Genomic DNA, 24,458 nt, shown 5'->3' with positions numbered 1-24,458 from the left:
ACGTAGACATCTGTGTGTGTAGCTGTTGCGATTTGAGCAGGTTTGCCTGTTGTTCTGTTCCCCTCAGGCTCCCAGCTGATGGACTACAGCCTGGCGGCACCAGACCCATTCTGGACACAGAGCAACAACCAGGGCGGCCCTGGGGCTGGGGCAGGGACCAGCGCAGTAGGACCAGAACGCTCCCCCATGCTCATGTGCTGTCAGGCTCTGCCCGGCGATGGGGGAGACGAGTGGGGCTGTCGCAAGAGACACTCTGTGAGTGTCACCGAGTTTCACCGCGCCGGCGCCACAACCTTTCAGGAGAAGCTGAGAATGATGAGCATTGAGAATCAGGAGCGACAGAGGCTGATGGCCATCTATGATGTCCCGCCCAAACACAACCGCAAACTGGAGGCTGCCTCTGGTCCAAACTCTGCAGAAAAGTCGGCTGAAGGTGGGGTGTCTGCGGCCAGCAGCCTGGCATCTCTGCCTGGTGCAGGCATGATGACCTCAACTGCCAGAGTGGATCCTCATGACCCCTCGTCTCATGTTGAGGCTGGCCATAACGTCGCAGCATCTTCAAGGCGTGTGATGGTGACCTCAGTGGCGGGCAGGGAATACTGCATCCCGCGCAGTCTCAACACCTCAATCTTTGACTCCATGGTTAACGCCCAGGTGGACACCACCAAGCGTAATGAGGCCTTGCAGAACTTGCAGAAACAGGAGACGCACCTGCACGAGGAGATTGTGCTGCTGGATCAGATGCTGCAGAGCTGCAGTTCTGCTTCAAAGAGGGACAGCTTTGCACAGAGTTCTCTCGCTGCTGGTATGGCAGATAGCTCCCAGACAGGTCCAGCTGCAGACAGCATGGATCCCTGGCAGGATAAAATGACAACCCTGGAGCCTCCTCTCAAGTGCAGCACACCTGCCATTGTGGCCCAGAAGGCTGCCAGTCTTCCGCCCAAAATGACCGGCAAGAGAGACTCCTACTTGAACGTACCGTCTGTGGATAAACCGGGAACCTTTCCTGCCTCACCTGAGAGCAGGGCAGCGGCTGACACACCTCTGAGTCCCAACCTCATGTCAAAGCTGGAGCTTATTCCCTGGAACTCTCACCTCAACGCCCCTCTGCCCTACGTCAACCTGGCCAAGTACGACTCGGACCTGGACACTGGCTTCGTCTACCTGGCTGGCAGTGAGGATGCTGACAGTGGCTGTGTGGCAGTGCCCTCCATGCTGCGCAGATACCCTGTAGGGGGAAGCCTGGCCAGCCTCAGGAACAGGGCCGCTGTGGGCCTCGTACCCAGCCGCTGCTTCAGTGACACTTACATTGGGCCTGGGGCTGCTTATGTACACAGTAGCTTCGCACCGCACAAACCTCTGCCTTCCCCGCCCAAGGAGGAACCTGAAGAGGGGCTGGAGTCTGTCACTGAGGGACTGGTGGGTTCCACTGAAATGCTTGACATTGCTGCCGTGCTGTTGCCCCCGACTACCTATGCTCCGCCTGTTCCTTACCCTCGTCCTCTTACCACCTTGGCCAGCTCAACCACTTCAGCTAAGGTTGACTCACTTCCAGCCTACCAGGTCCCTGTGGTCACAGCAGCCTCTGTCCCTGCCCCTACAGTCTCTACAGCAATCCGTGAACCCATCTATGCTAATGAGCCGCCACCACTGCCCCCACCTAGAAGTAAACTAGACACCCCGCCTCCAGAATTGCCCCCCAAAGGCCCCGCTCTTCTCCGAAGAAGCAAGCTGCGCAGTTCAGGATCGGGACCTTCCATCGGTGACACAGTGCCCCCAGTTCCTCCTGTCAGGACCCGCAGTCTCTCTGTGGGCTCACCGGGCAAGTTTGGCGACTATGACAACCAGCCAGGACTGAAGCCACCTCCGGTCCCACCTTCCGAGTCCAAGAGAGGCCAGGTGGAAGAGAACTACCTCCCCATGGGCAGTCCCAAGACACAGCACCGTAGAGAGGTCCTCTATAGAGAAGGGGATAGTAGGCCCTCCAGTCTCTATGTTACCAGTAGCCCAAAACCTCGAGCAAAGGGCGTTGTGCCGCCAGCTCGACGCGGTAATGCCGATGTTCTGAGTGGGTACATGGACATGGCCAACATGTTCATCGAAGAGCCGAAGCCCGACCGGGACAGGAAGGACGCTGAAGAGGAAAGTGAGCTATATGTCTCGGAACCCGTTGTGGACGCCAGCACCGAAAGCGCCCTCCCTCCTGACAGCAACTACATGGAGATGTCCAGCTTCTCTCTGGAAACTCCTGCCAAGCGCAAGAGTGCTGTGCTGAAAAACCTGGAAGCCTTGCAGACCTATGTCAGCACCACTGCTGGAGGAGAGCCTGCACCCAAACCTGAACCTTCCGATCCACCTGCCACGCCTGTTAGGTCCAGCACCCCTACCTCTGCCAGTAAACCTGACACGCCGAGTCGGTCCAGCACACCTAACACACCCAGTCACTTGTCTAACACACCCAGTCGCGTGTCTAGCATACCTATCACACCTAGTCGCGTGTCCAGCACATCCATCACACCTAAGACAGAGATCAAACCTTCCCCACCTGCCCCCAGTGTGCCAGCCCCCAGTGAGAAAGGTGTATTCAAGATCTACAGCAGATTGAGTGGTGGAAGAATGGGAAGTCCAAGTAAAGGCTCCAAGTCTCGTGACAATGGTGGCGCCCGAGAAAAGCACAAGCCAGCTATGCCTTTCACCAACCTGAAAAGCTTTGAGCACACTCATAACAAGCCTGCCTATGTCAACACTTACATTCCGGCACCTGAAGTGCCTTTACCAGAACCACCCAAAAAGGAAGAAGGCTTTTTCGCTCGCCTCATCCGCAGAAATTCCAAAGATAGAATTGCCACTCAAAGTCAGGAAAACTTGAACTTTCAAAAGAATCGCACCAGCGTCTTTGAACGTAGCATGTCTGAACGAGCAGGAGAAACAGCAGATGAAAAGGCCAACAACAAATTGAAAGTTGGCCGACGCAGATCAGCAAGTTTTCCAAACCGATTGAGTTTCCAGGAAACCTCAGGATCAGCAGGAGCAACAGCAAACGCAGCCAGCAGGAAGGACGCGCCACCTCCCCTTCCACCATCAGCAAAGTCATCCGCATCCATCAGGTCCAGCTCCTCCATCAAGTCCACTTCATCCTCTTCAATAAAGTTCAGCTCCAAGCAGGTAGCTGCCATTCCTCAAGACAACAAGTCAAAGCCTCGCCTTGATCATCGCTCAGACAATTCCTCTGTGCACGACCTTTCCGATGACTCGGACATGGCCCCTTTACTGAGGCACGGTAGCAGCAAAAGTGAGATGCGTGTTTTGACCGTGCTTCACGTGCAGCAAGACATGACAGTGAATCCCATGGCCAACATTTGCTCCGCTGAACTGACCCATTGCTCAAGTGTTGGTCATCTATCATCCAAATGGAGTGACATTTCATCCACCAAACACACCGACTCATCGTTCTCCTTATCAGATTCATCCAAAACTGCACTCTCGGATTCGTCCAAAACAGACGACGAGAAGTTGATAGCACTTTTTGAGCAGAGCAAGCGCCAGTCAATGACATCAGATATCGATGTTGCCAAGTCTAAAATGAGTCTGCCCCTAGACCATGGGGTGTTGTCACCCAAAGAGGAAGCGGACGCTATCGCTCGACACGTGGCCACCATCCCACCCCTGATCCCACCCAAAAGCAAAAAGCTGTTATCCCCAGTGTCTGAAGTAAGCAGCCCTGGATCGCAGTCCTTGCCATCCCCTGCCCCACCCTCTCCACCCACACATCCCGTCCTGCCATCAGCCCCCAACGAGGATGAAGCCATCTACGTGGACATGAAGGAGCTGCTCCCTCAGCCCCCCAGGGGCCCTGCCTCACCCACACACGCCTCTCTTCACCCCTACAACAGCCCCAGTCCGAGGGAGCAGAAGGAGCTGGCGAGAGCGACCCTCAGAATCACAGCCGCCGTAGAGGACGAGGAGGGCAACATCTGGGTCCCTCGTCACGGTGCTGGAGGTACGTCCTTGACCCTGCCACCTTGACCTTGAGGTGTCTGACCCCGACCCCCGACAATTAGAGATAAAAGCGGTACGTTACTTTTGCCATCTTTGGCATGGCATGACGTGGCCTTGATCTGGTTCTACTACCACTACCACTACTACTGTAGGTGCCTTGACCAGTGACCTGCCTTGCCTTGACAAGCTGTTGGTCTCTCTCTGACCAGTTTTGGGTCTGAATAGTTCCCCACCCTACCTTCAGTTTGTATGTTTTGTTCAACCCTGTAGAACCAACTCCTGTCGAAATGAGTAACATTTTTGTTGGTATGTTTCTTTGGCCTGCAACGTTGATCTTTTGTGAAGTTTGGTGTTGTGAAAGTGAGATTAGTTGGAATGAGTGGTGCTGTCTCATCTGTTAGATTTTGTGTCTGCATGGTTGTTGATGATACTTTGTGTGGTCGTAGTTGACATTGGACTGCCCATGTCTGAGGAGAAGAATTGTATACATTTGTTTTCTTCTGACACTCAAACGTGTGGTATTGCGCCGCATTGGGTAAAGTGAAGTAGCCTTTTTTTCTTTGATCTTAATTTTCAGCATGCCTTTGCTCAATGTTCTGCCATTTAAGCATGTGTGTTTGATCATTCGGTCACTTTTTCATTTCTTGTTTGATCTTGTTTTATGGGTGTCTTTCTCATTCAATTTCTTTTCTTTGCCATTTTCCCCTCATTTGAAGCATCACAATTTTCTTTTACTAGCGTTGGTGTTTGGGTCTGCTGATTAGACTTTGACTGCATGAACATGTCTTTTTTGCTGTCTCATTCTCAGAGTATGATTTTAAACAGGTATATCTTCTCAAACTGACACTAGGTGTGATTAGTGAGGAAGTCAGGTTGTGTTAATAACCGTATGTGTGTTTTTGTGCACATAACCACAGAGGTAACCCTCTAAACTGGGTATAACATCACCATTTTTTTAGTTCCATGTGCCAGCAAATGTCATTGTAGTGTCAGGCATGGGAATTGTCCGCCGAAAGACAAATTTCCGCTGTATTTTTTTTATGTTCCGCCGAAAAACCAAAACTGTCTGCCGAAAAAATAAAAGGGGGAGGCAAAAATGGTTCTAAAAACCTAATTTAATGGCAAACTTGGAGGAAAAAAATTTCCGGGGGTGGCATGCCCCCGAACACCCCTAGCAGGGCTAGGCGCTTTGCGCTGTCCACTTTGCTATTACTTACAAATGTTCAGCCTTTTTTACTTTTTTCAATTCCCATGCCTGACAGTGTATTTTATTGTGGCTGGATGAGGATCATTCATTTAAGTTCTCAGGCAAAACAGTTGACTTTTTTTTTTTAATACAGTGGGATTCCCCTTGTTAAAAATCTTAGAAAATTAGGTATAATGGAGGTACGTTTACAAACTTAACAGAAATCTTTAAAAAAAATAAAAAAAGGGGTTTGAAAAAAGAGATGTCATAAATCAGGGGATCTTAAAAGGGCGTCCTCTTGTATATGTGTCAAAGCGTAAGGAGCTCTTGTTTAGTTTCACATTCAATTTTTCAGTTTTAAGGAGTCATCTTTTGTCATATTTAAACAACCAGGATTCCCCGTTTTGAAGACACATTTTTAACTAACATTTTATACTAAAAATAAAGGCAGTCTTTTAACATGTCTAAACTTAGCACGGCACATTAAGCTGCTGATCCATACCATTTCTTTTTCTTGCCAAAGTAGCAGCAGAAAATGTGCATCAGTCTACTGACAGGGTTGAATCTCTTTCCAGAAAATCTATAAGTATAAGTATCAGTTAACCGACTGCTTTGCTCTTTGGTAGTGGTAGTAAAGCTATTAATTTAGCTAGGAGTATAGTTGAGCTGTTATAATTTGTTGAATTAGTAAGACAGATTAACAAGTTTTGTCATTTTTAACCAGTTCATTTGCCTTGTAAATTAGCTGCAGCACTTAACTAACTATAATGAATGCACTGTAATTAGGACTAATACCAACTATTATTAATTTTGTTTGATATAATTTTTCTTTCACTAAAATGTGAATATTTCAGCTGGATTTCATTTTGAGCATGCATGTAAAATTAGAACATCGAGTTAGGCTTTTGCAGAGGGACCTATACTGGTTATCTTTGTACTCTATTATTATGTCTTGTGTTGTCATATTTTGATCAAGAATCTCAATTTGAAAAGAAATGAAAATGAACTGTTGCTCTTGATACAAAATTCATAACGGTATTATGGAAAGAGATAATCAACAAAATTATCTTTGATTTTGAAGGGCTGTGAGAATTCATTCCTCATTTCTTTCTCCCTTCTCTTTTTTTCTTTTTTTTCTTTTTTTTATTTTTTTAAAATATTTTTTGTGTAGATGTTTTTTAAATATTTTTGTGTAGATGATGTTTTTTAAATATTTTTTGTGTAGATGTTTTTTTAATGTTTTTTTACTGTACTCTCTTGTCTCACTTCTAGCACAGTTAGGGCCTTGTCCCCTTTGATCAACTTTTCATTTTCATTTCACAGTTGTTTCCTTTTTCTGGTAGTTTGTAACATCTGGGTTAACATTCTTCAAGCAAAGAGTGTATCCCTACGGAAAGAGGGTTCACTTCGGCCTAAAAGTGATGCCAGACCTTCCCGCATTCCAGCTAGCCGTCCCTCCACTGACCGAGTAAAACTTTCTCACTGGCACCTCGGAAGCATTGGCAAGCAAGGCAAAAGCTAACTAATGTGCAGCTTCTAATGGTTATCATTCTCGGGGAAAAAAAGATTCATTTTTTTGTCTTTTCATCAATCAATCAATCAATATGAAGCTTATATAGCGCGTATTCCGTGGGTACAGTTCTAAGTGCATGTACAGTTCTAAGCAGATTGTACTGTTCACCTTATTTTATCTATTATTAAATCTATAATTGAAATGTATAAATGAATGTTAGAGGAATACGGTTTGTCTTGTATCACACCAAACCAGCGCAATTTCGTTGTGGTTTTGAGCAAGAGGTTAACACTGAGAGACTGAGACAACAAAATGAAACAAGACAAACAAACAGAACTAGACACACAGAGATAGATTGAAAGAGAGAGAGAGAGAGAGGAAGAGAAAATTAAATTAATTAAATTGAATATGAAATTAATTTTTGAAGCGAAATTTAATTTTGAAATTTTAAATTATTTTTTGAGGATGACGGAATAAACAAAGTATACATGGCGGGTTTTTTTTCATCCGGCCCTCGCCCATTAAAAGGTAACACCATTACAAGAATAAATAAAGTTAAATACAGTATAAATGACAGAAATAAAATGTCAAGCAACCAATAAGACATTTCAAGATGCATTTAGATTTTGTTTTAGCAATGTTTGAACATTTTTATAACACAGAAATATATGTTATGTTTATAAGAGAGAGAGAGAGAGAGAGAGAGAGAGAACTGATTTTCATTGCTGTGAAGAATGTGTAGAGACCTAACAATTCCCATTACTTTCAATAGATTCACTAATAATATGTTCATAAAGCAAATGTATGAAGATAAGTCTGTGAGTTTTGGTTAACATGTATTCAGTGTCTTATTTTCTGTCTGTATCTCTTCAAATACTGTATGAGCGCCTGTGAAATAGTTTTCAGATGCTGGTAACTGTACGACCAGTGTGTTTTCTTAACAAAAATTTAATAATACAGTCTTTTCGATAGTTATATAAGTAGCCGAAAACAAAAACAGTCCGTCACTCTTCTATTCCTCCTCGGTTGCAACGTTTTCCTCGGTCAAGCCGTAACGCTGTTGTAGATTCGGCGCCGGCTCTTCGCATCACTTTTGCAAGTGGCGTGAAGAAGGGAGTGAACCCTCTTTCCGTAGGGATACACTCTTTGCTTCAAGTGTGACAGCTATATTATTTGTTTCAACATTGTACTTTTATTTTAGTTCATTTAACCCCATCCCCTCTCCTCATCACTCTTAGAGAATTTACTGTTAAAACTTAAAAGGATAGAAATAAGAGTTAGAGCAAATGATCTGAAAAGGATTTCTGGGAGGAAGTAGTAGATTTTGGTCAGATGAATGTAAGGCCAGGTGTTTAACATGGTGAAGGCCCGGTGTTTCTCTGCACCCCCCTCCATCCAGCTCCAGCCCCCCCACCCCCCTCAAAGAATATGAAAATTTGCACCAAGATAGTACAGTTATACGGTACCACTAACACTAGTAAACTAATAGTAATAGAGGATGTTCGGAGCTAAGTCTGTCGAGGTTTGTATTGACTGTCGAAGAGTTGCGCTCCTGACAGTGATGCAAAGAACAAGCTACTGACAAGCCTGTGAGTGATCGTAGCAAAGGATCATAACTCTGATGTGTATGTTATGCAGCATCCACTCAATGCCCCTTTTTTTCTTGGAAAATTCGCTCATTCGAGCTCACAATTCGATGTCGGTGGACACAGGATAATATACACATCAGAGTGACTTTTAAGTTATTTGCTGTGGTCGCTCATCCAAACTGCTCGGCAGCATGTTGTTTGCATCACTGTCAGGGGCGCACATCTCTTCCGCAGCTCATACAAATCTCGACCGAGTTATTTCTCTTTGTTTTGCTAATCATCACAGCTTATTCCCATTTCACATATCTCATCATACCTAACAGTAACAAGTTGTGGAGAACTGAAGACTCTTTTTCTTTTATGCTAATGTATTGTAACTACATCCTGAACAGGACTTTTATTTCACACCCTTTGTTGTAGGATTGCCTAATAGTTGGATTATCTCCCATGTATAGATTTTGTGAATAGTCATTGAGTTTATATGTTAAAAGTTCTACTTTCTGGGAAATATTTCTTATTTCACAGATTTTTGTTGAAGAATGGTTGTGTTGTTAGCCAAGGATATGTTACCATGTAATGGTAACTTTATGTGTCTGCAGGAATACGACATCCACCTTTTGCCAAGATCGAACCCCCTCCTCCTCTGCCCGGCCTCTCTCCCAGGCTGCCCCCAGACTTCGCTGCTCAACTGTCTCCACGACTTGCCGGCGAGTTTCACGCCAACCTGAGTGAACTTCGCTTCACCACACCGCTTGTGGTCTCCATAGACCCCCTGGAGGAGGACGGGGATGGGCTGGTGGATCAACAGTCTCTCTCGTCTTCTCAGGGAAGCTGTCTGAGCCTGCGCAGTTGTATGGACGATCACATCATCCCTGCCAGTCCTGCCGCCACAGTGCTGCGACCGCGCTCAGGGAGGGACTATCAGGTGGTGGAGCGCAGGCGCGTGGGGTCAGACAGCTTTTCCTCCTCCAGCCCCGCCCCCCACTCCCCTGCCTGCAGCAGTTCTGTGTTCACATACGAGCGCTACTCCTTGCCTCACCGATCCACGGCCACGCTCAGCCTCTCATCAGGACCCAGCCGGGAGCCGTCACCGGGTGGGGTCATATCCACACATCCTTCCACACCCTCATTCTCCCTTTCCAAAGAAAGGACTACCCCCACCCCTGTGTCAGTGTCAGTGTTGCCCAAAGATCGTGCACCGTCACCAAAGCTATTTACCAGTGTGGAAAATCCGCTTCCATTGCCGCCCCGAACTTACAGGATGTGCCGCAGAGCTCAGTCTGAGCCGTCCTCCGCCAAAACAGAATCTCCGAGCAGTGTGCCTCAAAGTGCCAGGTCCTCGCCCCCCTCCACCCCCCAGCTGCAAAACTTCCCCTTCACGTTGTGTCCGGAAATGCTGGAACCCATGTTAAACTATGCCGAGATAGACTTGACGGCTGCGGCCTCTACCCCTCCTCCCGTTGAACTGACGCGGCACTTGTCACGGCACTTGTCACGGAACTTGTCACGGCGTCAGAAAAAGCCACCTGTGGCTGTGGAGTACACTCAAATAGACCACACAGCTACAAGCGCCTTGAAAAAGGCTGGTGAAGAGCATGCTCTGTCGCGGGAAGAATACAACAGTCTGCGTCGTGGGTCTACGGCGACCAGTCTGTCACGTAAAAACTCTGCCCCCACCACCAACAAAGACAGACGAGGGTTTTCCAGCTTCAGCAGGGAGAGGAAGCTCAGCAGTTGTTCTGTGGACTCGGTTTAACGCAGGCCAGTCACCAACTTTGTCTTTGTACACAGTGTACACCCTGACACATGTCTCTTTCTTGTTGATATTATGTCGAAAGTATCGAGAGCAAGTACCACCACAACCCTATTGAGAAAAGAGTCCCTCAGTTTTTTCAGAAAACGTTAATAAACACAGTGTCGAAATGAGTACAAAACTCCCTTATGAAGGTAAAGGGGGTAAGAAAGAAATGAAACAGTTGGATACTGTGTACAAAGACGGATTTGGTGGCTGAATTGGTGATGTTCGACAAAGGTTTTAGCCATTTACTTATGCTGCAGATCTATTGTGAAGTGAAAGGAATTCCTCATTACAAGTTCCTTGAATTATTAATACTGTATTCTCAAAATGTATCTTCAACTCTGTGCAGCTGATTCTGATATTTGCCAGGTCTTTTTGTTTTTAATTCGCAGACCTCCCTTTTGAACAAAAGCTAGGTTAGTATCGGAAATGCCTTGGGATCAAATGTGTATGCTGTTAGGGGCCATTGATGTATGCAAAGCAGTTTGTAACACTTGCAAAGTACACAAAAGTTGATCAGTCATTGCCTCATTCTGTTCTTGTGTTTGTTGTTTTTTCCATCTTTAACTTGTTGAATGTACATTTGTCTGTTTTTATTACAAATCCATGCTTTCCTGTACTTGTTCATGTTACCTTGGCCTGCTTAGAAGTGCTGCTTTATTGCAAGAAATTCACAGGTTGTGTTCTTTTATAGAATGTTGATCAGATCTCTTGCATGAGGTTTGATGTGAAGAGTTAACAGTTTCTTAAATAAGTAAATTATGAATCATGTAACCTTATTGGATGTCTAAAGCAGACGCAAAGTTTAATCTATTCTGTTAAGATTTATAAAGTGCAAACTCTTTACACACTAACTTACAGTTATCCCCTTGGTTACTAAGTCTTACAAATTGTTTCGTTGCTGAGAATGCATTTCGACTCTGCTTTAAGTAAGTTCATCATTGGATACCAACTTAAAGCACATTCATCACAGTTCTGCCAGTACTTGTAAATGATAACAAGATCAAATTCATCATTCTCTTTGGTCAGAGCTTTGCTGCTCTGCAATTTTTTTAATGTTGCAAACAGCGTGGTAGGGTTGTGTTGAATTTTGTAAGACTATGGGCAGAAGGGAAGTAACACCATGAAGTCTATTAAACCTGCTTCTTTGTTGTGAGTTATATGTTGTGCCATTATTCAGTGCCAAACACTTCTGTAATGTTCAGTCTTTAAAGGCATATGTACGCGCTCCCGTGTTTACAAAGTGTAGTTTGCCCATAATCGATGTCAAACGCACCATAAGACCATATAATGACGATATGTCACCATGCGCGGACCATAATACATGCATTACAGCTTGTTCTAACCTCTGAAAAAGTGAGGATGTCAACAAAGCCGCGGTGTTAGCTCCCTTGCATCAACGTTACATGTGTTGCCAAATCTATAAATAGGACGATCCAGATCAAAATGAAAATTAACATATCTCAACATTGAAGGGGTCCTAGACCACAATATTTTGCAGGGAACTTAATTTAGCATGTCTCCAGCTGTTGGTAAAGCAATTAGCGTGTATAGTCATCGAGTACATATGCCTTTAAAGCTTACAGTGAAACGGGGCTGGTTACAGCTCATGCTGTTTTGTTGCTTTCATCTTGTGAAACTGCGGTGAAACTCTTTTGAAACTTCTGCTGTTGTTAACTCATAACTTGTTGTGGTTCTTTATATACACTCGTCAAATGGTTTGGATTTTTTGTGTTCTCCCCTCTAGCAGAACAGGAGTCTGCTTCTCCTCTCCCATAATTGTGTTGTGAGATTGTGACAGGTTTTAATTGCTTTGTCGAGTATACACTTAAAGGTTTGTGATCCTAACTGTGGTGGCAGCAACAGCTGTCACTAACAAAAATACTCACTTGTATATTTAAATGTTTCTTTTTTTTCCAAGAAATTGCAAACTTTTACTTTTATTGTTAGGTTGGTATGATTTCAAATTATTTTGTGCAGACAGAAATAAAGCTCCCTTTAAAACTATACCATTCTTGGCATCTTTCCTTTGTGTACTTTAAAGTAGTTTATTCTTAAAGTTAATCCAAGTTAGCTCAAATAAAAAGTCCAGAATCCAAGTTAGCTAGGTAGCTCATTCTATTTAACTTGCAATTAGATCTTCCAATTTTAGAATATTCTTTTTAACTTGCTTTCAGAACGTCATTGACTGATAACTAACAGTAAAATGTTGTGGTATATGGGGAGTACTCAGCTTTTGGTGACATCAATTTTTTTTTCAATGAAAGGAAAAATAGAGCTGTTGTTCACTGTGCAAATGATTACTTTAATGAAACTTCTTTTGGTATAGAAAAATCAGGAATCCACTTTGTTTTACTGCCAGGTTTCTGGTATGGAGTGACATATTCACTGTTCGTATTTTATGCTCATACAACCAGGCCTTTTATGAGATTAAGGAAGGTAGATGAAAGTGTAGATGAAAACTGAAAATCAGATACAATCTTATTGGGAGTAAAAAGAAAAATTGCTGGGATAGGTGAGCAGTATTTTTGTTTATTTGCTGCCCCAGAATCTTAAGCTAGAGAAAACTGCTTTGCTTTGTTCACTGTCTCAATTTGTGGCAACCTTTACAGATGGTCATAACTCATTTTAGTCAAGCAGTATGTAAGAAATGTTAAGTCCTTTGTACTGGAAACTTGCATTCTCCCAGTAAGGTCATTGTACTACGTTGCAAGCCCCTGGAGCAATTTTTTTATTAGTGCTTTTGTGAACAAGAAACAATTAACAAGTGGCTCTATCCCATCTCCCCCCCTTTCCCCGTAGCAATATAACCTGCGTGGTTGAAAACGACGTTAAACACCAAATAAAGAAAGAAAGTCATAACTCATATAGCATCCCTTTCATAGGCAAAGTAGATTTCTGACTGCAGCTTTTGTGTATTATAAAGGTGATGTGTTACATTTATTTACTTATTTATTTGTTGATTGTTTTTTTATACCTCATCATTTATTTGTCTATTTATTTATTGGCCAGTTTGTTCCATCCTTTGGCATTTTTGGTACAAATATTTCCTTGGTTGCTTTGCATTGAAAGTTGAAAGTGGGTGATAAGTGTTCGGAAGAAATACTTAAACCTATTATTGCACGTGTTAAGTTGAATTTTGTGAACAAATTTATTGTTTATGTTATGCCTCACATGATTTATCCAAAAACTGAACGTCTGTCAGTTTGACAGTTATGGTGCTTGTACAGTTCAATCTGTTTAATTATTTTTGGATGTTTTGTGTGTTTATTTTCATGTAGTCTAAATGTGTCCTTGATCCATCGGTATGTCTGGTTCTGATTCACTGTCAAATTTGATTTACAAACTAAAAATCCATCCAATCCTCCTGTCTCTCTCATTTAGTGTATTTTTGTGTTTGTTCGTTTATTTGTTTGTATGCATACATGGCATTGTCAGAACAAAAAGTATGCTCAGATTTTCTTATCCTAGTGTAACATATGCAACAACAACAAAATCCAGACGGAAAGTAGAATGCTGTTTGATATCTAATATGCTCTTTGTTGTTTTTCTTGTCAAGCAGTATGTAAGAAATGTTAAGTCCTTCTTTACTGGAAACTTGCATTCTCCCAGTAAGGTAATATATTGTACTACGTTGCAAGCCCCTGGAGCAATTTTTTGATTGGTGCTTTTGTGAACAAGAAACAATTAACAAGTGGCTCTATCCCATCTCCCCCCCCCCCCCCCCCCCCCCCCCCCTTTCCCCGTATCGATATAACCTTGAACGGTTGAAAACGACGTTAAACACCAAATAAAGAAAGAATAAAGTTGTTTTTCTTTCTGTGTGTTTTTATGGGTCAGTGAATATGACTTACTGATGCAAGTATTGCAATAATACCTCCTTGGTAGCAAGATACTGTAAACTTTACTGAAGAATTAGGTTTTGCTGATTTTTAGACAAGACATAACTTTGGCTTGTTTTTGCAAATTTCAAGGTCACAACATGAAAATGTCAAAAAAGGGAATTACTTTTAGGATCTTGTGTATTTTTTCTCTTTTTTCCCTCAAAATGTGGAGGGTGCGGAGTATGAGGCTTAAGTGATAATGCAGGTGGGAAGGGGGGTGAAGGTGAAGCTTCTTCTTCTTCTTCTTCAGCGTTCCTAGGCCTATCTCGTCTGAAGATGTTAAATCCTCTGACGAAGAATCTGCGTGTTTCATTTAGGTGAGTTTCCTGAATGCAGATTACATCAATTTTGTTGTCTCTGAGGAAGGCTTGCAACTCTGGCTTTTTCTGCTGGATGCCTTCTGCGTTCCACTGCACCACTCTCAGGGTTGTCACAGGAAGAGTGGTGCGACCAGTATCATTACTCTGCCTTCCCCTGGGTTCCAAGTGGAGAAGGTGAAGCAAGTTTGTATCTGAGAGCTATTTGGATTGGACAACAAAATGTATTGATACATGATTGTTACATAATGATCCCGTTTAGGTCAATATGTAAGAAATCAACGCTGTCTTGATTTTTTGATGAAGCTAGAGCAGCAAGTATTTTATTTTGATTCATATAATACATACCACAAAAGGTGAGTCGTTCAAGCATTAGCTATTCTTGTTTTCTAACAAGTTTGTTCACGAAAGGAAAATTCACGCTGTGTTTTCTGAGCGTGTGTGTTAACTGAGGTTGGACCTGTTCAATCAGTTCAAAATGTTATCTCAGGCTGTTCGTTTTTCTCATAGATTTGGCAGCGGAAATGATCAGGGGCGCTATCCTTTTTTAATTCTGCAAATGTCATCATGTTGGCGTCTGATTCATCATTTTCATCTGCATGATAGTGTTAGGATATTTTCCATTTGATACTAAATTAGATGCAAGAAGTCATGTCAATGTCACACTTTCTGTCCACTTTCAGTATCGAAGTTTAACCTTTCAGGCCAAATGTGTGTTTATTTGGATTAATTATTTAATGTTATGTTTATTCCTTGCCCGTGACATTGATTTCCTTGATTTTTGTTTAAACAAATACTTTAGTGCAAGGATTGGTTTGTGCCCAGCCGATGGAGGTCAGTGTTGTTTCCTCTATAAACGTCACATGGTTTTAAGGTTGTTGGTACGTGTACTTGTTTATTCAATTTGTTGTGACACTAACCGTGAAATATCAGCATGTTGCGTGTGGTCATTCTACGTTTTCTGAATGACAGGGTTATGCAAGATGTTTTCATTATCTCAAGTGGCCTGGACATAAAAAAGATAGTGTGCAATATATGTTTATTTTCACTTGTAGCACAGCTGCATAGTGCCTTTATGTTTACAATGTGAGTGTTTTGTTTCCTTTCTTGAAAAATGTCAAACGTTGCAGCAGTAAGTAAAGCGCATTGAGCATATATATGATTATGCGCTATAGCAAATGTCCATTATTATTATTATTATATTATAGATGACTGAGGAAGGAACATCTAAGCACAAGGACTTGGAGATCAAAATACATGTAATGCCAGAGGCCAGCAGCATGTTTTCTTTTCAATTTTTTTTCTTGCTCTGGTTTTTTCCACCCCCACCCCCCTCCCCCCATATCCAAACTAACCAAACAATAACAGAAATATAGTGTGTATAGTGTTAAAAGAGAACACAAGACATAGTTTTAGCCTTCAAATTGACACATTTTACTTGTGTGAAGTACGGCAAGTTCTGCAACCAGAGAGCCGTTACTTCGTGACACAGACAGCTGTCAGTAGGCAAGTGCAGGCTGACACAAATTGCTGTGTTTGTAACTGCAGACTCAGTAATTGCTGATAGGTTTTTCTTAAAGTGTGTGTGTGTGTGTGTGTGTGGATGTGATGGGAATAAGGGTGGCTGGTGTGTGTGTGCGTGTGTATGTGCTAATGAAAGTACATGTATGTGATTGTGAGGCGTATGTGAAGATAGATTTACATTACTCTAGGAGTAAACCAACATCAAGTCCTGGAATCACTCAACATCACATCTTATTTCTGTACCTGACCGCCAACTTGCTCACTATCAAATGTCTCCACCAGTGTGTAATTTAAATTTACCATGGACACTGGGTGACTGGTAATCTACTCATCAGCCGCTATGTAACAGCCTTTATCTGTACAACTTGAAGCAAACAATCGCCTTTTCTGCCCTAGCTATATTTGTTTTATAATGTGGTTTGTCTCACCAACTGTCATTTTGATTCTTAGATTTTTCATTAGCTGTCAACCAGCAATTGTTGTACACTCCTCTCTTAGTGCAAAACTTTATCTGTTTAAGACCTTATTTTGTTTAATTCCTCCATTTTAAATGTAATTTTTATTTTGTATTGGTGAGGTGAGATTATAATTTGACGTACAATATTTTTTTGGGGGGGAAACATTTTTAGTAGGTACTGTACCACTCATAACAATGGCCTTGTTCTGCCCTATTTATGTGTTTATCAGGCCTGGGAATTGTCCGCCGAAAGGCAAATTTTCGCTGAAATTTTATTTTGTTCCGCCGAAAAAGCAAAAGTGTCCGCCGAAAAAATAAATGGGGGAGGCAAAAATGGTTCTAAAAACTGAATTTAATGGCAAACTTGGAGCTCAGATGACACCAAATTGCACCATTTGGGTTCTTTGGAGAACAAAAATTCCGAGGCGGGGGGGGCATGCCCCCGGACCCCCCTAGTAAAGCTAGGCGCTTCGTGCTGTCGACTTTGCTATTACTTAAACATTTTCAGCCTTTTCTACTTTTTTCAATTCCCATGCCTGGTTTATCACCAGAAGTGTTTCATATTTATAGAATTTAGTTTCATGAACAAATAGAAGATAAAATGAGCAGCTCATGAAAATATGTATTTCTGAAAGTGGTTGTGTCTTCCGTGTTTTGTAGGAAGGTAAAGGATGTGTCCTGGTTCTACTGAAAGAAGCAGTGTTGCTTTCAGTTTCCATGTTTGTTTATTTAGTGGATATTTATGACAGAAGTTGTTGCTTTCGTGAAGCGAATGCTACTGTGCTTGGTCACCATTTTTCCATGCTTTTCTGTATAGAACACGGGTATACTCTTCGATGGAGACTGCAGTGGTACAACTTAGCAAAGCGACGTCCTGTCAGTCAGGTGCTATTCTGTCATTTCAAAGGGAAATAAGTTTTCCATCTGGCACATCCAAAACTGTTCTATGCATTTTTTTTTTTAAATTTTTCGTCTTCTGAATGTCATTGTCAATAAAAATGTCACTTGATTGAATTGTGCCTTTCTTCATCTTTCTTAGAGCTTATTGTTGCAGAAAGCCTCATGATCATCTATTTGTTCAAATGTGCCTTTAGATAAAGGTGCCTAAATTCTACCAGTAAATTTGTCATGGTAACATTTTAAAGTTGGACTTGGTTTCATTTGTATGCATGAAATATGAAAGGCAGTTGTGAGCATGTGACTGAATGCGTGATCATGTGATGAATGAATGCTAAAAAATAACAAGTCATGCTCATGCACACACATAGTTCCGTTAGTAATATGAATACAGCCAGATGAACAGTCCAAAATGCCATCACTCAATTAGCTTTGGTTCTAACATTGAGTATATGTTGAGATCTGAGTAAGAGGTGCACATAGGGTTTTTAATCTTCAGCAGCAACAGTTTTCCATATGCACTGTTTTAGTATTGGTGGCAAATAACAAAAAAGGTCCACTTTTGGATCAGGTGAATAGCAGCCAAGCTTTCAATTGCTAGATTTAGCAAATAAACAGGATTTCAGTCACTCAATAAGAAATCTCCACAACTATCTTAAGTATAGGAGGGGGAGGAGGGAATTAAGAAATGCTTGTAGTCTTGTCAGTGCCGCTGTTGCATTCCAGGATCTATTTCAGTATTGTTCTCAAACTACACTCTTCAAAAAAAGTTAAGGATCACTTTTTTACAAGCACGCCACACAAAACAGACAAGACCGAATTCTTTCATTTTTGACTCACATGCGAAGCAAAAGTGAGTCTATGTACTCACCCGAGTCGTCCGTCCGTCCGTCCGTCCGTCCGTCCGGACGTCCGTCCGTCCGGCCGTCCGGAAAACTTTAACGTTGGATATTTCTTGGACACTATTCAGTCTATCAGTACCAAATTTGGCAAGATGGTGTATGATGACAAGGCCCCAAAAAACATACATAGCATCTTGACCTTGCTTCAAGGTCAAGGTCGCAGGGGCCATAAATGTTGCCTAAAAAACAGCTATTGTTCACATTTTCCCCATTTTCTCTGAAGTTTTTGAGATTGAATACCTCACCTATATATGATATATAGAGCAAAGTAAGCCCCATCTTTTGATACCAGTTTGGTTTACCTTGCTTCAAGGTCAAGGTCACAGGAGCTCTTCAAAGTTGGATTGTATACATATTTTGAAGTTACCTTGACCCTGAACTATGGAAGATAACTGTTTCAAACTTAAAATTTATGTGGGGCACATGTTATGCTTTCATCATGAGACACATTTGGTCACATATGATCAAGGTCAAGGTCACTTTGACCCTTATGAAATGTGACCAAAATAAGGTAGTGAACCACTAAAAGTGACCATATCTCATGGTAGAAAGAGCCAATAAGCACCATTGTACTTCCTATGTCTTGAATGAACAGCTTTGTGTTGCATGACCTTGGATGACCTTCACCTTGGGTCAAGGTCACATTGTATTTTGGTAGGAAAAATGTCTAAAGCAGTTCTTAGTGTATGATGTCATTACTAGGTTTAGTTATTTGACCTTGACCCTGAAGGTCAAGGTCATGTCAAGGTCAAGCATGTGAGTCGTATGGGCTTTGCCCTTCTTGTTTTTTAAATTATATAATTGAACAACCAAGGAGTAATGACAAACAAAGCAAAGATCGAACGCGGCAGCGACAATTTAGCTAGAGTGTGTCAAACGTGACAACCCTCGAAAATGGAATTCACAACAATATGAATCGGTGTCGATAACGCGTGTGCCCTCCGATATGTGCCAGGCATTCAACACATCGTTGGCGCATGGAGTGGATCAGGTTGCATATGAATGCTCTGGGAACTCCATTCCACTCCTGCTGGAGCCATTGCAGCAGTTGACCCAGATTGGCAGGAGGAGGGTGATGTTGCTGTACCCGACGACGAAGCTCGTCCCACATGTGCTCTATGGGGTTCAGGTCCGGGCTGTTGGCTGGCCACAGCATCCTGTTGACCCTGGCCTGCTGGATGAAGGCGTTTACAGCTGCAGAGTGATGGGGAGGTGCGTTGTCGTCCTGAAGAATCGCACGAGGGCCGATCGCTTGGAGGGCTGGAATGACCAGGGGTTGCAGGATCTCATTCTGGTAGCGGACACCGGTCAAGTTGCCCACTACATGGTACAGAGGTGTCCTTAGACGTGTGCTGATCCCTCCCCAGACCATCACAGAGCCTCCGCCAAAACGCTTTCGTTCCAGAACAGCTCCTTCTGCGAAACACTCTCCGCGACGCCTCCACACTCGGATGCGACCATCAGTAGGTTCCAAGCAAAAGCGGGACTCATCTGTAAACAACACCTGAGCCCACTGCTGATGTTGCCACCTCACATGTTGAGTGCACCAGGCTCGGCGAGCTGCTCGGTGATCATCAGTCAGGGTTGTTCCTCGGACTGGACGCCTTGCTTGCAAGCCAAAGTTGTGTAAGCGGTTTCGGATCATCTGACCACTAACAACAGTGTAGCTTGTAGGCGTTGCCTAATGTTGTTTGCCGTAGTCATTCTTTGTTGCATGGCCTGCCTCTGAATGAAGCGATCCTCTCTTTGTGTACGTTGTCGCTCCTGCACTCTTCCAGTTGCGTGGAATCTCTGTTTTAGTCTGATGATAACAGAGGGAGCCACTGCAAGCCTCTGGGCCACTTGCCTGGCAGCAACACCGTCTTGTATCCATCCTATTGCCCTTCCTCTATCCAAATCGCTCAGTTTTGTTCGTGGGGGCATGTTGCTACTGTGCATAATTGTGTCAGCATGTCAACCTTTAAACACAAGCTGGTGAGCGATGTTCATAGCCAGGACCCTGTTGTAGCACGTGCATCACAACCTTTTGCCCTGGCATGCGTTCCGCAAATTTCATGCGACTATAAAAAACACCCTTTTTCTTCCAAAATGCAGAAGCTTTTGAGAAGTCCCACAAAGGGAAATAACTCTGGCTGCCAAACAAAATTCTAGGTCAAGACTCATTGTTCATTTGTTAATTCAAACACATTAATCTTTTAATTATGTCAATGTTTAATTTTTTGGCAATTTTTTTATAATTAGATCCGTTTTTTTCAACCGATCCTTAACTTTTTTTGAAGTGTGTATGTATAACCTCAACCATAGTTTTAAACTGCATAATCATTAATGTTATCATTTTGAGATACAGCATTCTTCCTTCAGCGTCGTGCTCTGTAAAATTTCAAGACTGACAGGAGCTAGTGAAACTTCATAATGAAAGATTAACTGACATTTTTCTGGCTGCAATGCATGGTATGTGTGTGAGAGACAGAAAGAGGGAATTTGATGTCTGTATAAATGTCTATCCTTGAACAAAAAGAATAGATAATATTGTGTGTGTGCAAGACAAAGAGAGCACACTTTTGTCACGGAAATTTAAAAATAAACATAATGCACTGAAAAGTTAAACCAGCAAGCAACTTTATTATCACAAATATACAGATCATGTTGAAGGTATGTTAGGAAATAGAAATTTGAGTTCAATAACAAAAACATGGCTGTGGAGTAAAAGCAAGACCTGCAGTAATCTCCAAAGCATGTACAACCACCACAGAAGTAATGCAGACACCATTCACATGTATAACAATGTAGACACCATTCACATGTATAACAATGTCTTTCAGCCTATACCTGGCTACTTTGCCTTCAGTCTGAATTAAAACAATACGAAAGCTGTGCACAGGGGCCACAGCTCCACTAAATTCCCAAGTAAGTTTCACTAAATTCCCAAGTAAGTTTCACAATTTATTCTTTTAACATCAAACATATTAAGTTCATATAAATTATTAAGCATGTGGAACAGTACACAAAACAAGCATCAGAAATTCCCGAAAGAGCATTACTGTAAGAACGTCTTCATTGTTGCTGAAAGAATTATGCCCATACATTAATGTTTACAAGTTAAATCTAATAAAAAGGCGTATCAGCTTTGAGAGATAACTATTTCATTCACTCGTTTCTCAAAACGTATATTTACAGACTTGAACAAATTATAAGCTTGCATGTACAGAGGAACCTGTTATAGACTCTCCATTATAACGCCCCCTCTACTATAAAACCACATTTTCTCAGACAGATTTTATGAGGTCTTTAACACTTTCTACCCCAACTATGTAGACCAATTGTTTTTTGCCGAGACCAGCTGTGCTGCAGCAGGTCACTAAGAATTGTAGTAACTGTGTATCAACACGCTGGAATTCAGGCGTTAGATGGACTTTACAGGAAGCGACTGAAGCTAACAGTCTGAGCGGATATATCTGTACCTGGTCAGATGGAGCCATATGAGTGGATACGGATATATCCGTACCTGGGAGACAATGAGTTAAACAGAGTACCACTAGACCAGAGAACAGCTGACAAATAGATGTAGATATCATTTACAGTGCTAGTGGCTGAAAGACGTTGTATCTTAGGATTCATCAGATTTCATCAAATTACAGCCCTTTCAATATGTATGCCAATCAACGCATCAACCACAAAGGAACAACGCAGGCTAAAAGAAACAACGGAATATTTACAGTGTTGCAAATAAAACCATCAGATTACATACAATAATCACAGCACCAAAACTTTGCAAGAAATCTCACAAATGAAAAAGGCAGTTAGAACTTGAACCAAGCATGAAATTATTGTTCATTGTGTACATGTATAGACAGAATGCCGATGACCAGAGAAAATTGTGTAACACTTTTTAACATTTTGGCAAATTGCAGCAGTAAAAGTTTTCCACAAGTTAAAACTACTGTTGCTAACAACCCAATGTCTAGTTTACATTATGTACAGTGTATATCAAAATATAACAAACGTCCACAAACTTTACACCAAGTGCATGCAATTGAAAAAGTACATGTATCATCATTACAATAATACATGAAGTGAGAAAAAAGTTTCCAAACTTATTTCATCTTATTACAGACACTAGAATCTCAGCAAAGCTTACTTAGAATATGGCATGAAATCCAGCTGATTCAAACCTAAGCCAGACCCTTCTCTGCTTGAGATGATATCAATCAGTGGATCCTAGTACCAGCTACACACAACAAATTCATCAGAAAAAATCAAGAATATGTTTTAGATCCAATAGAGCCACAAGGGCATTGCTGAAAGAAGGAATAGGTTATATTTCAAGTCCACTGAGGCATAATCTAATGTCTTGCAAGTAAGCGTAAAAATGCTGCGTTTACCAGCCTGTTAATTCCACTTTCTTCTCAGAACATGTTTATAATCTAATGGGATGGTTCAAGCAACAGTTATTTGTATGAAAATATACCAGTCTGAGGTCAGGATGATTTAATGACAGAAGTCATGACTTCAGATATTTCAAAAGTTCTGGAAATGTCAGTCCTTGTGAGATATCACATGGAAAGGTGCTCAAGGCATAATTATCACTATAAACCTGAATCAAACTTAAATCAACGTCATGCAAATAGATTAAAAAGTAATTTTAGACTTTCTTTGCCATCTGTGAGAGCACTTTTTTCCCACTATAAATATGCAGATTAAAATCATGGGATAAAAAGCACATATGTTGTGTGTGAAAACTCAACAACTTTTTTTTAACACATCAAATTAGCTGTTGTAAACAGTTTAACATGCATGGGAATGAATACTGCACTTTGCAAACAGTCATTTTACAAAAACATTACTTTCATATCCTATGCTTTCTTATATCAAAGATTTAACACCAATTAGTTTCTGTAAGTTTTCATTTCAAGTTAGTTTCAAACATGTGTAGGCTTTCAGTCTGTGTCTTACAAAATCTTCAAAAATGCAAGTGAAAGCACCATCACTAAGAAAAATGTATTTTTTACAAGTAAAATGACTATTTCTAAGAATACTCACCTCAATTTAACTAATAGGAGTTACCTTACTTACGAGTGCTAGACTGAGAAGCGTCCTATGTTACCAGTACTAGACTGTAAACAAGGTCGCTAACTCTAGATTTCCGTCGGTATACCATTTAGGGGAGTAGTCTCCCTTTGTCGGTAGTACCTCTCTGCGCATGTGCCAATGCCCATAATCCCCAGTTTCAATTCGAAGCTATTAAGTCAATAGCGGGGTTGGTGGGAGGGTCTCTGGTTAAATTGAGGTGAGTATTCTTAGAAATAGTCATTTTACTTGTAAAAAATACATATTTCTTTTGAATACATCACCTCAATTTAACTAATAGGAGAATAGATAACAGGCTGGAGGGTTGACTTTCGATCGGTAATCTAGTGTCACCTCACCCGACTCAGCCCATTTGTCCGGAATCCCCCCTGTAAAATCGGGGGAAGAAAAGGATAGATCATCGGACTGAGAAGCAAGAAATCCTGAGTCGGGCGAGTGGCAAGTTGCATTGTTGCCACTGTGTCAACTTGCTCCAGAAAGGGACAATCGAAAGAAAGTCCCACCTGTCAATGTAGAGCTGGTTTCTACTCGATGGTCGTTACTATTCCTCTGATCACTTGTCTTTATCAATGTTGGGTTATGGTTATGACTTGCCATTATGCGCCTTGAGCGACCCAACTCCCCAGCAACGTAAAGTTCTGCAGGCGGATCAGGTGAACGACCTAAAAGATGAGGAATGGTCAGAGATAACAATTCCTCTAAAGTCTAATACCTTGAACTTATCACCAAGGTGCGTCTCTGCGACTGATCCTCCATTTAAGGGAGATTGACAGAGTTTCCAGAGATCCTGTAGAATTCTGGTCTGAGGCACCACTTTCCATGGCAAACAATTGTGCCAGTCGCATGAATGAATATATATATATATCCTCTCTGAATTTACCTCTCTAATGAGGATGGTAGGCACAGATACCAGTGTAAATTCAGGCTGACTTAGCTGTTCCTCCTGCGTGACAGGAAGTAAGCGCAAGTGCGCTCAGCAGTACGGTCATTGTCTGCACCTTACCTGTGCCTGTCTCAACGCATGTGGGGGCTATAAGCCTACCCTTAATGGTTATAGGTACCATTTGTCCTAGAATAGCCAGTGAAAGACAGCCAGCTGTATTGCCTTTACCCAAGGGGAAAACCTGCTTCTTACTTTGAAATTCCACACTTATAGCGTGAGGGGGTCCCCAGTGACCATGGGCATCTCTGAGCCCTTATTGGCTGAATGACCGCTCTTGTCTTACTCAAGAGGGTGCCATGCCTGGCATGCAACTCACTGAGAGGTCCCATTTGTGATTTCAGCAGGACCGTTTTCTGGCTTG

General features: G+C 42.2%; 1 protein-coding gene across 1 annotated transcript in view; it reads left to right on the top strand.

Annotated features, from left to right (window-relative positions):
* The window catches only part of LOC138958368 (serine/arginine repetitive matrix protein 2-like), a 57,167-nt gene extending 39,756 nt beyond the window's left edge, over window positions 1-17,411 (top strand). The window contains exons 6-7 of the mRNA XM_070329486.1: window positions 68-4,000; window positions 8,887-17,411. Coding sequence (XP_070185587.1) covers window positions 68-4,000; window positions 8,887-10,043 — 5,090 coding nt within the window. The 3' untranslated portion in view covers window positions 10,044-17,411. The remainder of the gene's footprint in view (window positions 1-67; window positions 4,001-8,886) is intronic.
* The last annotated feature ends 7,047 nt before the right edge of the window (window positions 17,412-24,458 follow it).

The sequence above is a fragment of the Littorina saxatilis genome, linkage group LG2 (genome assembly GCF_037325665.1).
Source record: "Littorina saxatilis isolate snail1 linkage group LG2, US_GU_Lsax_2.0, whole genome shotgun sequence".
NCBI lineage: Eukaryota > Metazoa > Mollusca > Gastropoda > Littorinimorpha > Littorinidae > Littorina > Littorina saxatilis.
This window is presented reverse-complemented; position numbering and strand designations above follow the sequence as displayed.